The following is an 18,003-nucleotide window of genomic DNA, read 5'->3' as shown; positions in this document are numbered from 1 at the left end:
GTACAGCACAGACAAAGAATAGCATAAACATCTTGAGGCAAAAGTGGGAAAAAATTGAGGGGAGAAAACAGATACAGCAAGGACCTTGGTCTGGTGGGTGTAAAGAATAGCAAGAGAATTAATGTGTGACTTTCATGCATGTATTTAATTTAGTAGATAGCAAGCTAGTGTGTGCCCCATCTGTCAAGTACATCCGACCACTTTTTATCTAAATATAATACTACCACAGGGCAGCATAAATCTGTAATAGAGCACCCTGGATTTTTTTTTCTCCTCTTCCCAGTCAGTCTTGAAGTTGAGGAAGTGTCAGGCTAAGGAGCAGTCTGCTGAAATACAAGTGATGGAAGCTCAACATGTTCTCACATTCTGGTAAAGGTGACAGGCTTTCCCAGAGTAGGTTAGTCAAATTAGGCAAATATAAATATGACTTGAATGCTACTATAAATGTTTTTCTATAATTATCTGGTAATGAGAAGAGATCAGAACTATTCTGTTCTGCTTTCTTTCCCTGTTGTGGGCTAGTACTAGTTGGCAGTGGTATGGCAGAGGACAGGGTATATTTGTTATTGTCAGGTAATAGGAGCAGTCCTGGGCTTCAGTCTCTGTGTGGTGTAACCTGCTTGTTATGCAAACTCAGAATAATCCCCCTCCCTTCTCTTCCCTGTGCACACAGTAACTGGAGAACAGTAGATTTGTGATTGTGACCCATCTTCTGTTGGTGTATGTTTGAGAGACTAGGAATGCAGCAAATTCATATTCAAATCCAGCAGGTAGCTGTGATGCACCTTCTTCACTGTCAGTGTGAATGTCTGAGGACATGGAAACAGGGCTGGCCCAAGCAGCTGACTTCCTGCATCAGCAAGATTTAGCAGCGAGGAAGAGGAGGAAAGGGTGCTTCATGCTCTGAGGAGAACTATTAGGAATATACATTCTGAAGAGTAACCTGGGTTCTTTTGTTTCCTTTTCAGTTTACCTGCAGCTCATTTTCATAACCCTTACCCTCAGTCTGGGTGTATGAGTCCAGGGCTCTTAAACTGCAATAGCATTGTGTGTAGCAGAGGTTTTATGATAAACTGACTGACATCATCACATGAGTCACACACGATCGTGAGGCAGTGCACGCTAACAGCACACGGAAATCTCCAAGACTGTGTTCTGGTCATTCTTGACTCCAAAGCTTTTGGGGCTGACAAGTCTTAGAAACACTGGAAAAGGTTTGTTTGGAAAATGCTTTTTTTTTTTTAATTTGAGCATAGCCTCAGCTTTTTGTGTTGGTAACAAGAGCTAAGGCTGTTTGTATTATATTGCCACCTATATGAAATGTTGTGCAACACTTTCCATTATAAGACTGTTTCAGTTGCTTATGTTGCCAACATTCATCTGTTTGGGCTGAAATTTTCCATGCTGGGTGTCTCCTTCAGGCTGAATTTCTTGGGAAAGTTTCAATAAAAATACTTGGACCATTCCAGGGAATGAGAAGAGGGGGGAAAACTATATTTTGTTTATTAAAGTCGCTGCAAGCACTTGATTCAGAAATCACTGCACCTACTTTTTTTGGAGCAGTGACTTGAATAATTAGGAAGGTTGAAAGGGTGAGGAAAGAAAAAATGGGTGTGGAAGAGATTTCTTTAGAAAGAGTTTGCTCCTGCCTGATGTTATGAACTGTTGGCAAGAAAGCACACAAACCCCATGCCTTTCAAAACAGAGTCAATGAATGGCTGGGAGCTGAATGATCCCCCTTGTTTCACTGTGCCTACATGATGTATTGGTTTGAGAGAGAGAGGATTATGAGGTGTAAACAAAATCACATGCAACAGAAAAGGTGACTGAAATGCGCACAGTGGTGGAACTAGAGGGGGAGGGTTATGTAGATAATAATTTGAAAATAGCAGAGGTAACTTTGCTCCGCAAAGAGATGGGTCTGAAGATGGTGAGACAGACTATCAAAAAGATGGGATTTAACCCAAGTGGTCTTACAGCAGCCTTTTTTAGTTACAGTTCATTTCCTGTTTCCCAGACATCTCGTGCATTTAAATTAGGCAGGGAAAATTGTATGCAGGCATGTAATTTAGATACCAGTGTTCAGCCCTAATTCCAGCATGTTTCATTCGTTAACACATGATGTTGCAACCATAATGGACTTCCAACATGTAAATTAAAGATTTAGTTGGAAATGTCATTCTATATCCATCATTATAATGCTTACATTTAAGCTTTGAAGAGCACTGCCATAGTCAGACACATGTATAACACTGCATTTCGGTTAAAATACTGAAAAATGGCTCCTTTTAATCCATTTAGGCAAGTTTCATTTTCAAACCCACAGCACTGCCAGTGCTTCAGCAAACATGTATGGGACTGTTTGGATCTGGAAGGGTTAATTCCATATGTGAGATATTGGAAACTGAACTTCTCAACAGGCTCTGCCTTCCATTTCTCTCAGGTTCACCATGTAGACAACAAATGACATTTTGGAATATACTTTACATGCTTAGCCCAAATGGGAATGAGTTAAGAGGACAGGGAGAAGTTTCAGTTATAACTTCACATTTTCCTGATTTTTATGGACTTCAACCAGAGTGGTTATAACTCAATATTATTTTAACATTGTTATTTGTGGCTGAGTTTACTAAAGAGCAACTTTCATGCTGCTGCTTTTAATATCTCACAGTTGAAGTTATCTTCCAAGTTTTCAAGGATTTATAATGTTACCATAACATTTTCTTAAGGAATAAGGCTTCCCATCCAGAAGCAAGCATACATCATAGTACAAATTGCAAAAATAGTGAATTAGACATTTCCTAGTTAGAGGAAAGCAAATGTGTACTGAATGACCACTTTATTAAGATCCTTTTACTTATATTTTCTTGAATGAAATTTAGACTTCCATTTGAGGACTATTTTGTCAATATCATCTGCACCCTTGGTTGCAGAAGAGAAATTTAACACTCAATTCTTACTATGAATATCTGCATTTTAAATATTAGCTTCATAAAAATGCCACATCTGGGCTTGACATGATGTATTGTTGTCTCAGTTCAAAGAAGATAAGCTGTCATATGACATACCTGTTTATTAATACTTGTGTGTTGATGCCACTTATCATGGCAAAGATCCACTTATTAATGGCTTCATGGTGTGGACAGACAGGGTGCATCTTTATTGCTCTAATGGTACCTAAAATTTTATGCCATAGTAGTTTGAGACCATGGTCAAACAAATGCCTGGGTGTAACTTAACCTTTTATTCTGTATGATGTGTTAGTGCATATTGTTTTTATTCACTGGCAGGTCTAGTTTGTACTTCACCCTCAAGGACAGAGGGCTGTACTGACAAGGTGATTTACTTTAGCCTGTCTTAGGAATCCTTCAAGATTATGGATATTAATGTATATCCATATGTAGTGGAGGGGAAAGACAGAGGATTAAAATGTCTCTTGAATGGTAAGTCATTAAGTCTGACAGAGATCCTGCTGTGGGGGAAACCCAGTCTTTTCAAGTGAGAGTTAATACAAAGCGATGCTTTGAATGTCAGCATAAAGCAGCATCAGGTCTTCTGGTGTAACTCTTTGTGTATGCTTGGAATAAAAGTGGTCTTTTTCAGTTCAACTGTGCCTTTTTGAAAGGAATGAGAATGAAAGTGAAAAAAGCACCATTTATTCCAGACGGGATATCCCATGCAGAAAGTTGCACTGCTGGAATTCCAGCACTGTGTGTGGTGCACACCTTGCATCATGCTGGTGGGATTCCCTCTCAGCACCCCACAGAGATGAAGCTTCAGTTGTGTAAGGCCTTCAGCAGCCTGTACAGAGCTCTACAGAGAGACTTCATTTGGTTTTCAAGAGCTGGGAACTCAGGTTTGAGAAATTACAATTTAATTAGACATATTTTATGCCAGGCAACGTTGTCTGAAACCTTAGTAAGAGAATGTGATTTTCCTATTAAAAATTATGTATCTACACAAAGTAATTAATTCTATCCCTTTGACCTTCAAATTGAAGATCATTTGCTGCTACCATTTTTCTCAGCTACTTTTTTCACAGAATGATAGAATGTAGTTACTGTAAAGGAACTGAGTATCATCATTATATTATTGTTCATAATGCTGAGCTTTGGTTGGAGTTTGAAAATCATGTGTGTTTGCACATAATGCAGGTATCTAATGTAAGTTTTATTGAAATCAGAAGGAAATGGCCCAGATGTTGAACACATAAAGTTGTTGATGGAGATGTTTGTATTCTGTAAATTGTGTGTTGCAGAGGAACTTGCCGTGACTGAGTTTGAAACTCCATTGGGTCACTGAGGGCAAAAAATACTTTACCTTCAAGCTTGGTGGTGGACAGTGGTTCAAAGCTCTCATTCTCATGATTGTCCCTGTTCTAGATTTATGACTGATGCAGCTCGACGTGAGCAGGAGTCCTTGAAGAAAAAGATTCAGCCAAAACTCTCTTTGACTTTGTCAAGCACAGTGTCCCGTGGGAATGTATCTACTCCACCTCGCCACAGCAGTGGAAGCCTTACTCCTCCAGTCACCCCTCCAATCACTCCCTCCTCTTCATTTCGCAGTAGTACTCCTACAGGTAAGCACCTACTCTTTGATTCATCCCAAATAAAGGGAGCAGTTCTGCTCTGTGGCATTTGGAGAACAGGAGACATACTGAGGCATTGGTAAGAAGAGCCCCAAAAAATAAAACAGAAAAGCTTTGTGCTATTTTACATTTGGTCTGCAGTCCCTAAAATGTGTTTGGGCTCTTGTTTCTAAATTCTTTGCTAAAGTAGAGGACGCTAATTTTAAATGTTGCAGCTGAAATTTTGTGAAGAAACTACCCTTACTAGAAATGCCAAATGTGCAAAATACCCGTTATGTATCAGTAGGAGAGCTCTGCTGGTGGTACAGTTAAAGAAGTGGTCAGGATCTTCCCCCTACCCCAGTCCCCTCCTTTTTTGGTGAGGGGAAACTGGAATTCATAAGTGTAAATGGTCAGGGAGGAATGTTCTGCTGCTGTCATCATGTAGAAATTACTTTCATTAGGAGACTATGTCCACGAAAAGAAATAAAGGAAAAAAGGCATCTCTCCTTCCTTCAAAAGTTAATATTCCAGTGGTTTTCCAGGGTATAAAAGTCCTGGGAATTTTTTTGCACTGATTAGAGTAGCTGAAAATTGCTTACTATCCTGAACTAGATCTCTTGGCCTAAGTCAGTCTGATTTACTTTAGGTAGAGATCTTGTCAGATAATTCTGGTACACTTCAGACTAGATACCAGGATTTTCTTCTAAAAAGTTAAATGCATTTAATAGGGCTATTCTATTTGTAATAAACAGGTTCAATATATTCTCCTTAGCAGGAAACTTGAACCTTGATGCTCAACAATCACTTGAGCATCACTGCCCTGAAAAACTGTTATGCCACATGTTTTTTATATAGGCTATTTCATGTCTTAGTATTAATGATTAAATGGAAAAATTTTAGCAGTCCTTGAGATGTTCTGTCTGCAAGTTGTGAAATGAAGTGGTTGTTCAGTATGTCCCTGGTTGTGAAAAAGGTAAGCATGTCAAGAAAAGCTAAATGATAAAATCCTAATATAATTCAGAAAATTTTAGATTTTCTTAATTATCTCCCGTTTGCAACAAACTGATTCATTTCCTTGACATGCTACAGCAGATGGCAAGGAGTTTCTTCCTTCTTTTGTTTACTTTTTGTACATCTCCTCCTGAGAAGGCTATTCCTTGATGTGGTCAGGTAGTGTAACTTTGCACATCCGTCAGCAGTATTGGCTAGTGATGTAATGTTTGAAACATGTTCCATCAAATACTAAAGAAAAAAACTCAGCCTCTGTCTACCAAAATAATTTCATTGTTTGTGTATTTTCCAACCTTTTAAAGTTAGTCAGAATGTTGTTTTACCTACAGTTAAGAGAATCAGCTTGTTATGGCTGCATTTCTGCAAGTCCTGCCTGCCAGGTTATAAATAATACCAATTTCCACTTTCTGCACCCTCTGTTCCAAGTTCCCTTTTGGACCCCTGTTCCAAAACTAGGATTTGTAACATCCTAGGAGCAAAAAACATACATTCTTTCTTTAAGACTTCTTTAAAAATTTACTATTTACTGCATTGCATTTCATCAGCCTCAGCCCAGAAATTCCATTTTTCTCCTCTTAAAAGTTTTTCTGGACCTAAAGTAAGCATTGAGCTTTTTCTGATAACCACAGTTTTTTCCCCAGTCTTTACTTGGCATAGGATTTTTTCTAACTTAGGTAGGTGAGGTGGTCAGAGTCATGCCATGGCTGAGTTTCTGTGGGTGCAGTGCCTGGAGAGGCAGCCCAGTAGAGGTTGCAGACTAACTTCAGATGTGCAGCTCACATGTCTTTCATTGGCCAATGCAAATCTTTTTCCCTCAAGTACAAGTGTATATGGCAGTTGACTAGCAGGGTGGTGTAACCAAGTGTAGTTAGGCAAGATTTGTTTCAGGGAAACAATTTAGAGTATGTAAATTGTCCTACATTTCAGCCTCACAGTGCCTACACAGCTTTCAAGCCCTACAGGCATACCCTCCACTGCATCCAGTGAGAATGAAGAGTATTGCTGTATTCCTTCCATGCAGTCGTGTTTGATTTGTACTCCAAGAAAACTCTTGTTAATTCATCTTTGAATGCAGGTAAATGTGTATGTTGTGGTAATTTAGAAAACCAAGAGGTTATTTTCCCTTAGGTTGCCTTATACATTGTGTTTGTTATAATCCAAATATAATAATCCTTGTCCTCATCCTGCTTTAGACCCATACTTTGTCAAAAATAAAATGGGATAGCTTTGACCCAATTCATTCATGGAATTCTCCGAATGGCTCTTTCCCTTTTATTGTCTCCTGTCTCAGTTGTTGGATAGATTGTGAGGACTCAGCAGTGTGCTTGGCATTACTGTCACTGCCCAAGGTGGTGCCACGTCAGATGCCAGAGAGGAATCATGCCCTACAGGCTGGTGAGGTGCCATGGAACGCATGTTCCTCATCAGAGTGCCTGTCATATACGGCTTCTCATCATTCTTGTTCAACATACAAAGCGAAAACCACACTGATCTTTTGAGCCCCCTTTTCCATGTACTGTCCTCCCTTTTGGTATGCTGCTCATCTTGGCTTTCCCAGGGCTGTTGGTCTTGGCTTGGGTGAAGCCAGGAGCTGCCTGGATCCCAGTCACGTTGGTGCATGTCCTCACAGCGATGTCTCGCCACTTCCCGACGATTTTAAGTACTGCCGTAAGTTTTCAGCAGAGTGCAAGTTCATATAATGATCTCCCATCTATGTGTTGACCAGACCCAAACCCACTCAGCTTGTGAAACACGATAAGAAGCAGCTCAAGGTGTTTTGGCTGCAGTTGTTAGGTTTTACAGTAAAAACCTGTGCCAAAAGACTGTGGGGCCTCGTTCTCAGACAGAGCTGAGCAGCGTCCAGACTGACACACGTCGATGTTGCAAATGTTGCACACACACGTGAAAGCACCTCCTGCTTCTTGGTAAAGGAGATTATTCATAGAGAAGCAGAAATATTCACCAATGAAGTGTGCTCTTTAAGGCTCTTCTCAGGTAATGAGGTAGACATGTATTTATCTTCAGATTCTGTGTGTGTTAGTCCCCTGAAATGGCCCGTTTGTGCTTTTGGTGGGAAGCAGAAATGCAGTAGTTAATTTTCTATACCTCCCCTCTGCACCCTTGAGGTGGCAGGCATATGCTCTCTGCTTATATTTGGCTTTTTGTTCCCTCTCCTATAACAAGTTTTCTCTTCTTCTTAAGACCTGCATCCTCTAATGGTTGCAGAACGTTCACTTTAAAAATTTGCTCCAGCTTTTATTTTAACAATAGTGTCTCCCAGGAGACTTTGTTTAGTAGGGCTTAAATGGTCTTGTTAGAGTTCACAGGCAGGATTTAGCAAAAGAAATGGCTTCCATCAGGAATAAAGGCTCCTTAGGGTGGTAGGGAAATAGAGCAAAGTAGCACCAGCACACAGCTTATTTTGGAAAGATGTTAGCAGTCTGCAAATACTGAAATATCTCTTTATTTAAGGAGCAGTCAATTAAGTCACAAAAACTTATGTTGCTTTTACTTTTAAATGTCAATTTTAAACCCACAAAACTAATGAAGTCTAGTTATGGATAAAAATGGGGCTGGCATTGCATCCTTAACATACGTTGTTAATTTTTTGAATGTTTTCATACATCTGTGTGGCTCACAGATGAAATTTCCACTCCTAACTTCCTGGCTTTTGAGTGTAAGTCAAAGCATTGACATTCCTTTGAAAGCTATGATATCTGTTTACTGAAAAGCTTTAAAAGAGATCCAGTGGTAGTAACTTATTGGCAATCAATTAGTAAAATAACCTGTTCCCAATTTTAGTTAGAAAAATGATAAATGCAGTGATAAATCTCATTTTAAAAAAAAATAAAGCCACTTCTGCGTTGAAGAAATGCCAGAAATAATCTGAAACCACTGTTTGTGTTTGTTTATTATTTTCCTCTATATTTGTGACTTAAAAAAAAAAAAAAAAAAAACTATTCCAGGCCTGGAATAGTAAATTTCAGCCTGGAGTGAATTTTTTGCCTTCCTATAAATTCTGAAGCAAGAGTTTAATACCACCAACTGCCTTTTTAATAGTTCAGCCCTAAGTCTTGCGCCCTCCCACCTTCCTCTGCACAAAAAAAAGAAAAAAGAAAAAAAGAAAAAAAAAAAGCTGGAGTACTTGGGAACCTCATACTTAGCATTTCATTTTGCTCTGAAGAAGCTGGCTCTGAGACATCCTTTCCTGTTTATTTTTTATTTTATATAGATTGCAAGTTATAACATTTATGCAGTTTTAATAGGTTTATAGACCTATTTACTGCCTGATCATTTGGGGCAGTGGATGGCAGCCAGTCCTGGCACGAAGTGTTGAGGATGCTGTGGTTGCCTGGAACAGCTGTGGCCATTTCTCAGCCCTTCCACTTGGAAAGGAGATGAAAGAGTGCAGTTTTCATGGGTGGTCATAGGCTGACCCCATGAGAGAATTGGCAAGTCCCATTTTGATTTACAGCTGTCATTTGAGTAGGTGACTAACTATTGGTTTGCCTTATTAATTGGGATAAATGCCTTTCTGGGGAGTCATATTTGTTCAGTCATTTTTGATTGATTGCATTTGAAAGTTTTTACCTTTCATAAATGTGTCAGACTTCCTTGAATTTCCACCAGTCTAGTCTCAGTATCTAGCAATGTGACCCCATTTTCTACCCACAGAAAATATCTAACTTTACAATTTTGGGTTTTTTTTTTCCTTTCTGGTAAAATTTAAAAGTAATAAATCAGTTTAATCTGGAGTAAAAAAAGTGCTTTGTAGGATTTGCCTTTAAGAAGTCTAACATCTAAAGAATGATATTTTAATCAAATATGCCTAAAAATTCGGCAAAGTAATGTTATGAGACTTAAAAAAAACACTACTGGGCCTATCAAATTATTACTGTTGATGTAGAAATTACTACATTTGCCATGTGAGGATACTATCTGAATAATGTTTTGGCAGATTTATAATAAACAAGTGGTTTTGTAGACATAAAGAGCATATACTGAAACTGAAATCAAGATTGCTTTGTAGCTTTGTCAGTAGTCTTAAAGCTACACTATTTCAATCAGAGCACACTATATGAAATGGGCCAATTTTTGTCTAATAAATCATGCTAGTGGTGAAACACGACCTAATATAATATGTCATTCTATAACAGAAAGTGAAATTCAATTAATTTTCAATCAAAAGAAAAAAAAAATCAGTCTTCCCTCAATGTCTTATTTTCAGAGCCTGGTGTAGTTAAGAGTAGTTTTTATACCTAGAGTGATTGCATTCTTAAATGTCTGCAATAACTTTAAACACATTTGTGTTTGATTCAGGTTTAGGTAACTAAATTAAGGAGAATCATATCCCATTTACAGCCTTAGTGAATATCTTCTGAGCCTGAATATTTTCTAAAAGGTACATATAAATTTTTACTTAATAAAATTAATAGACCCTAAAAACCTGGACTATTATTATCTTCTCTGATTCAGATGGATTTTCTTCAGGATTCAAATGCAACTACTGGCAAAACAGTGACCAAAAAATTACAGCTTCCTTCTGTGTTAACAAGTGTTCATGCTGCTGATGAAATAATTTAGATCATCATTGTTCCCTCTGTGGGTGACTAATTTACAGGGGAGGGAAGTCTGCATATTCCAACAAAGGAGCTCCTTTCTCTACCTGCCAAAGGCAGTTGGGACTCAGAAATTGATTGTAAGGATCCACCTTTCTTCTGGTCCACTAAGGAGCTGTCTGTTGTGGGAGCTTTGATTTTGGGAAGCGAAACACTGTGTGGCAGTTAGGGACTTCTCCCAATAAGCCTGGTTATCTCATGTACTGTTATCTCCATGATATGAGATACCATTCCTGTAATTCTGCTGTATAGCATTTGCCTTCATGGATCACTCATGAAGGAATCCCACGGGCCTCCTCTTGAATCTGTTCCCTTTTCTTTTCCAAGAATGCAAAAGCCGAAAGAAAACCACCCATTGTTTGCTGGTAATAGCAACCAAAACCACAATAGTAACCAGCCTTTGGAATTGGGCACTGAAACAGAGTAACAGGCATATGCTGGAAACTAATATGGTTTAGATTCTAAATGTGTGTTTAATTTTTTTTTTGCTTTAAGTTGTTGAAAAAATGCGTTGTTGTAATGTAAAAGCTCATTCTTCTTCATAGGTATCAAAGCAGCTAACATTTCAGTAGAGTTTCCATATGTCAGGCTTTCAACAATGAAGTAATCATATGGCACAGACAGCTGTTGCGCAGAGTGCTGGAACAGCACACTAAACAGAATCCAGCAAGAAAGAGAGATCTGCTCAGCTGAACTACTTTGTGAGTTTAGAGGGAACAGCAGAAATGTAAAATAACAGGGGTGTTCCTCCCAAAAATTAATTGGAGACTTACAGGAGGAGGAGTTGGGTGCTCAAAGCTTTTTTGAGTTGATGGATATGCTATTAATACACAGCTGAATTAAGCTGAATTTGTTGCAGAGCTGCTATTTATAGCAGGATCTGTTTGGCTGCTGTCAGCAGGTGGCATTTCTGAACTCCATGTTAGGCTGAATCAGAGTAGACTATGAACCATTCAATCTGCTACTCAGTTGATAATCTGCAACAGCTTTCTCTTCGGGCAATGAAGATTTACTCAATATTGCTACAGTCAGGGAGATACTGCTCTTTTGTGGTGGGCTTATTTTTATAAGTAAAGTGGACTGCAAAATATTCCTTTACAAGATCTTAAGGGAGCTTGAAATTAAGACTTGGGAGGACAAATGAGTGGGAACAAGTACACATTGATGGCATTTTGAACATCACGCTACAAATTCAGGTCACGTGGGCTTCAAGCACATGATTAATGTTTAGCACCTAATACTAAGGAAGTAAATGCTGCCTGACTTGGAGCACATAACAAGTGCTTTGTCAGACTGGAATGGAATATTCACCACTTGCAGAGTTGCAAACTCAAGAATTTATGTAGTCACGAAAACCCAGCTTTAGCCATTCACTTCAAAAATTCTTCACCTATGTTAGCATACTGTAAATGCTTAAATTTAATTTTTACACTTCATGTTAAAGTGGCCTAGTATCATGCAGATGTAACTGAAAAAAATAATGAAAAGTAGAAATATTAAATCAAATCCCAGGGCTGTTGTATTAAATTGTTGAGAAGTGGGCTGAGAGTGTTACGTTTTTGTGTGTTTGACTTATGGGGTGTCCAGCACAGTAAAGCACAAATCAAGTAAGCTCTGTTGCAGCTTGAAAAAACAGACTTTCAGATGTCTGAGGAGCCATCTCATTACTTGTTCAGAACTTTCTACTTGTTTAATTGCCTGTTCAGAGACTGAAGAACTTTTATGCTATGTTTTCATTAAAAATTAGATATATGGACTCACTCTTGGATAAACACCATGGGCAAATAAGTGAGGCATACTTCACAAAATGAAGAATTAATGTCTCCAGCATAATGAATGTTTGAATACATTTGATATTTCAGACCTGCAAGGTATGAAAACATCTACGTTAAAATATCTTGTGGAAACTGAATTGTTGTCCCTGACAATCTTTCTTTCTGAGGTGCTTCGCTGTTGCTGGGTTTTCACATTTCTGTGTAGATGACACAAGAGAACTTTATTGGAGCCAAAATAGTTCCATCTAATTGCAGGTTTGGGGCTATATATTAATCCTGCACACTAACTAATATTGTACATAGAATTACCCAGCATTTAGCAGTGTGAGGCACCTATTCCAACAGAGCCCTATGAGTGTTCTTGTAAAAAAAAAAAGAAAAAATAATCAATGACATTGTGCAAAACAGTTGATCAATGTGTGACTTAACTATAATATATGTGTGTGCTTAGATTTTAGCATGAGCTTTTGGCTGAGGTCATGACTAAGCATGAATAATAAGAGAAATCTGTAGTCGTTTCCAGTTTCTACCTTAAGGAATAGAGCTATAATAGAAGGTTTCTAAAACAATGAAAGCTAGTAAGTAAAAGTACAATTATTTCTTATAGGGGTTTTCTTAAAACGGGTGGGATTTGTTCCCACAGCTAAAAGATGTTGCTTCAGAGCTACATGTCACATTTCAATTTTAGGGAGCCAGGCTGTAAACCTGTACATATTTAGCTTTTTCTTCAGTAATCCAAAGTGAAAAAAATGTTCAAGTTCATCACTGTGCTCAGCTAAGTGCCTCAGAAACTGATTTTTTTTTTCTTTCCTAGCAGTCACCAGCTGTCAGGTCACTGCCTGGCTTTGTTAGAGTGACAAGACTGTGTGTTAACCTGGTTGCTCAGTGACTAAACCAAACCAGAAAAGAATGACATTCCCAAAGCATACTGAGACTTAGGTTTGGAGGATCTGCAGAGCAGAGATAATTCCATATTGTAGGTGCATCAACATTGTCATGTCTTAGGCTAACTTGTAGTTCCAAATCAAACAGCTTGAAATGATCCTGAAGACCAAGACATTAACCTGGTCAAACCTGCATGTTTTTTGACCTTTAGCTGTAACATTACCTGCTCTGCAGTTTGGCTGAACCCTAAAAGGAGGAAGGATGGGAGCTGGCCCACTTTGATGGCTGTGTCTGTTACAAGAGAGGCCCTGATGTCTTTTTTTTTTATCTCCCAGGCAAAACCAGAGTCATAAGGACTCACAAACCCCAGCCCTGTTTGCCTTACAGAAGTGATCTGGTTTGTTTTACAGGGTGTTTGGGACCCCTCAAAGTCCACCTCTTTCAGTTCACAAGGACCAGGTGAATGAGGAGTTTTGGTTAAGGCTGCAAGAACCACAGGGCTGCAAGTGCATGACCACAGTTCTTTCATAGTCCTGTAGCTTTGGGGCACAGATCCTGGAGGATTTCTGCAGGGCTGTGCAGGACAAGCTGACATGACCCATAAGTGTCTTAATTTTTCAGAGGTTTGGTATTTCCACTGATCCAAGCCTGTAAACCTGTGAGGATGGGGCAAAATTATGGAGATTGTCCTGAAACTAACCTTTTCTATGGTTTGCATAAAGATAGGTACTATGATAACCTCCCCTGCTCAGTCATTTGTTTAACTCCATCTTAAACTAACTTATAACTTAAGTACAAAAAGGCCTATACTCCATTCACAGAATGATACTATTTTAAAGTGGTGCTTCTAACCATTTAAATTGCTTTTAGAGTTAAAAGGACATTTTTAAGTATATATAAAGGAAAGTAAGACTAATATGAAAATAACCGATGGGGGAAAATGGGGCTTTGCTGTGAGGGGAAATACATGTTGACTTTTTAAAATAATTATTCTTCTCAGGTTTTTGCTGCATTTTCTGTTTTTCTTCATTTTCCTGCTTTATGGGTGCATTTTCATTATAATTCTCTTAAATTTCTGATTTGCTCTTTTACTTAATGAAAAAATGTGTTGAGCCCAGTTTGCTATAAAAATATGTTCTGGGAAGATTAGTTCAGTTGTCAGATTTTGTGCTTTCTAGTAAAATTCTGAATATGACCAGAGGAAAAGGCACACAAAAATTTAACACTACCTTTTATTTCATTTCATTCACTACAGGTAGCTTTGCATGTAATCTTCTGCATGTTGTACTTTGTCTTCCCAGCCCCTTCAGAGCATTCTTGTTTGATACAGACATAAATTGCACCAGCAATTGTAAAGCTACTGTGCTGTAGAATTGTATTTTAATTGCACATACCTGTAATTAATTGTATGGGAATTTTCACAGTAGTCTCCCCAAGGAACAATTTAATTGAAAAGTAACCAAGTTGTCTAGACTACAGCAACTCATAAAATCATCACTAGTTTTGGGATTTGAGCTACAAAGCAGCAATAGAAACATGGCTCGTAGATTTAAAGTACTTCCAAGCACAGGAACTATTTTATAATCCCCATCATAGTAGCCTACCCTGGCAAACCATTTTTAACAGTGTCAAGAACAAAAAATGTACAATAAGCTTAAAAGTAAAGATTATCTCTGTGTTAATTTGTGATAGGATAGGGATTTTTGTGTACAAGCACACCCATCACATACAGACCTTTCTCCAAATGTGTAAAAAATATGCATTTTGTAGAAAGCACATTGTGTCTGCCTTTCACAGCTTGTGGCATAACTGGTTTAACATAGGAATAGTGTGACACTCAAAAAGTTACTTCAGCAGTTCTGGGTAACAATGATGGCATTCATGTTTGTGTGTTTATACTGCAAGGGCCAATTGGTGAAAGGATTTTTATTTATTTATTTACTATTTAATTTTGTAAGTAATCTGCTAATTATCTTGAAAATTCCTAGCTGAAAACACAAATGTTTTTCTCCAAGTTAGAAACAGTAGTGGCCACATGGAGCTTTTAGGTGTTTATTTAAATTTAGGTGGGTGTATATATATGCACATATATACTTACACATATACATATATGTCTAATACACTGCAGCATTAAATGGGATTTATCTGTACAGCTGTAGTACCTCAAGGACTGAAAAAAATTACTCCATGTCCACTGGTGCTGCATGTCTGCACACTGACAGCAGTGTTAGGGCTTAGCAGAAAAAAATTTTGCCAGACTCATTTAGGCGGCACTTCAGTGTGCTGAAGATGATGAAACTTAAGCAAATGTTTGAGTTTTCCTTGCATTGTGGCCAAAGCAAATCAGAAGTAATAAAAAGCAAGGACTAACATACCACTTCACACTCAATGACTTATAACCCAGAGAGGTTTACTTCACAGGGGAAATGGTGTATCATGAGTTGATGTTAGCCAGTACAAGATTCTCAAAAGTATGTGACATTTTAGGAAAAACAGGGTTCTTTGTAGCTTTTGTGTACTTCCAAGTGAACTAAAAACCATGAAACATTTGCTGATCCCTAAAACCACAAGATCCTCTTGTCTTTTTAGTGCTTGTGGCCTGGCAGGTGGAAGACACCACTCTAATTCTTGCTGAAGATGAAGGCTGGTGCTTTGTCCTTGCTAGCATAGTCTCCCTCTTGACAGGTTTTTCCATATACAGTCAGAGAGTGCAATTCACAACAATTTCTGAACACTTCTGCCTCTAATGTCAAAGGATACAAGAAGCCAAGGGGCAATGGAAAATAGCAATTTGAAAACCACTTTAATTTCAGCCCAGTGATATGTCACCTGAAACAACTCACACAGTTAACATACGTTTTGTAGACCTGATTGAAACAATGACAACCTCAAAGAAAGGTTTGTGACAGCATAACAGTGCACACTTCATTTTATGAGAATCTTTGCCTTTAAAAATGAGAGAAGAGACATGACTCCCCACCAAATGTGTTCTTATGCTAGGGTTAATTTCTTTCTGAGAAACACAAAGTAGGATTAATGAAAAACAGAACAGATCTTTCCTGTAGATTTTTTGTGTAGTTAAAATTACTAAAAGTTAAAAAGCCTTCATTACTGCTCAGTAGTCAACAACCATTTTAGCCCTTACTGGTAATTCTGAGTCTTAGGGCTAGCTCTCAAATCATGCTGATGGTGTTTCTTAAATCTAGATGGTCAGAGCTTCAAAAGCAGGCAGAGAGAAGTGGTCAGTGTATATTCATGCAGATTAAATCCTCCCGGCTCTTCAGTGCATTGAAGTGGAGAATTTGCCATTGCCTCCCTTGTTGCTGGTCAGGGGTTTGTAGCCCTCTTGGGCCTCATAAACATGAAATTTCCTCATCCCAAAGCTGCTGAAAAAGCACTGAGTTGTCTTGCACCTCTACAGCTCCTCTGCACCCTGGTCCTCCATGTGCTGCACCGGAGCTGATGTGCATGCTGCATGCTGCAGCCCATTCACACAGGAGCACCTTGGAAATCCCTGCCCAGCCAGATCCTGCTGAAAACAGCAGCACTCCTGGTGTGTGCAGGCTGTACCTGCACAGTGACAGCCATGCCTGGGCTGGGGGAGCCTGGTGGGAGCTGAGTGCATCCCTGCAGGATCTGCGCGCTGGTGGAGGCGAGGCGCGGCAGTTGGGGTGCGGAGGGACCGTGTGCATTAGCAGTTTTATGGTCTGCGTTGAGAGTGGCTGGATAGCTTTTGTACAGCTGTAAAGCGTGTATAAAACATGTCTCAGATGTGTTTTCATAGCTTCATAAAGTGTAGTTCATTTGTGTAGGTACGTTTTATTGTAATCCTTTATCTTCAACATGGAACTGTTTCCTGGTACCGTTTCTATTTTTTCTTCTCTTTCTTTATAAAATGGGGCAAAGAAGAGAAAAGAAAAACTACACTTTTGTTACATGCATCAGGAGAGTCCTTAAGTACAGTAATAGTGCCCTGAACTTGTATTTTTGTATTTCTAACCTCGGAATGCAGGCCTAGCAACTAAAAAGCCAAAATAACATTAATTATGACTGTTCCTTGCTGTGGTTTTTGGAGTATAAGTTTGGAACAGATGTTTGAGGGGAGAGAAGGGAGGGGAGGAAGGATGGATTGTTTCTTTTTCTCAGCCCCAACTGGTTTTAATTCTTTTTTGAACATTTTGCGAATATCTTTAAACATTTGCCAGAGTTCAATTAACATCCTGTGACTAAAGGTGGAAAATGTCCTACTTTGTTTTTCTTCAAACATATACCTGCTCTTGCTTCTCATGCCAAAGCCAGAAAAAGAAAGTGTTCCAGCTGGCATAGGTTTTATTACTGTTACATTACTTCGCAGGTTAAGCCTCAAATTGGGAGGGGTCTGCTGGATTGATTTATTTATTTACTTTTTTTATTTTCATGATTTTTAAAAAGTGCCATGTAAAACACTGCCATTTAATTACAGGAAGGTTATGTTCTTTTTTTGGTGAGTGTTGAACAGCTTATTCTTGTTTACATGAAGTCGTAGAAATCTAGTTTTCAAATATATTTAAAGTAGAGATTGTGTTCTTGGGTTTATCATGTTTTTCCTGTACTGTGTATAAACACAAGATTGTACATTATTGAAAGCCCTTTTTTGTGGAAAACAGGATTGGGGGGAAAAGTTTATATAAGAATGCAAAATAACTTCCCGAGACTATTGGCGCAGTGTGGCCATAAAACCTCAACAGCACATTGTGCAGTGACATTATAACAATTTGCTTTAGCACCTCTGCAGCGTTCTCAGAAAGCCCTGCTCTACAAAACACATGCCGTGGTATCAGTTGACTATTTTTTTCCAGAATCAGTTCTTTACATGCATGTTTTTGTGATTAGTTGCTGTTTCACAAGTAATTGGAAGTGGTGGTATTTTTTTTCAATTTATTCATCTTATTACATGTATGTTTTGTTTGCATTTATGCATTCAATAAGTTGTAACATATCTGCTTATATAGGTGTGCAAGCGGATTTATAAACTTTGGATTAGGATTTACAGTGCTTTAGTTTTAAAGACTCTTCTTTGCTATACCAGTATCAAGACACAGATATATCAAGAAAGAAATGGCACACAGGTACTCCTAAGGCCAGATAGAATCCAGCTGCTCCA

General features: G+C 38.5%; 1 protein-coding gene across 3 annotated transcripts in view; it reads left to right on the top strand.

Moving 5' to 3' along the window:
- JAZF1 (JAZF zinc finger 1) overlaps positions 1 to 18,003 on the top strand; it is a 187,160-nt gene that overhangs the window by 152,807 nt on the left and 16,350 nt on the right. For all 3 annotated transcript variants that reach the window (XM_064413080.1, XM_064413084.1, XM_064413072.1), the window contains exon 3: positions 4,383 to 4,579. In XM_064413080.1, coding sequence (XP_064269150.1) covers positions 4,383 to 4,579 — 197 coding nt within the window. The remainder of the gene's footprint in view (positions 1 to 4,382; positions 4,580 to 18,003) is intronic.

Source organism: Passer domesticus, chromosome 1 (genome assembly GCF_036417665.1).
Source record: "Passer domesticus isolate bPasDom1 chromosome 1, bPasDom1.hap1, whole genome shotgun sequence".
Classification (NCBI taxonomy): domain Eukaryota; kingdom Metazoa; phylum Chordata; class Aves; order Passeriformes; family Passeridae; genus Passer; species Passer domesticus.
This window is presented reverse-complemented; position numbering and strand designations above follow the sequence as displayed.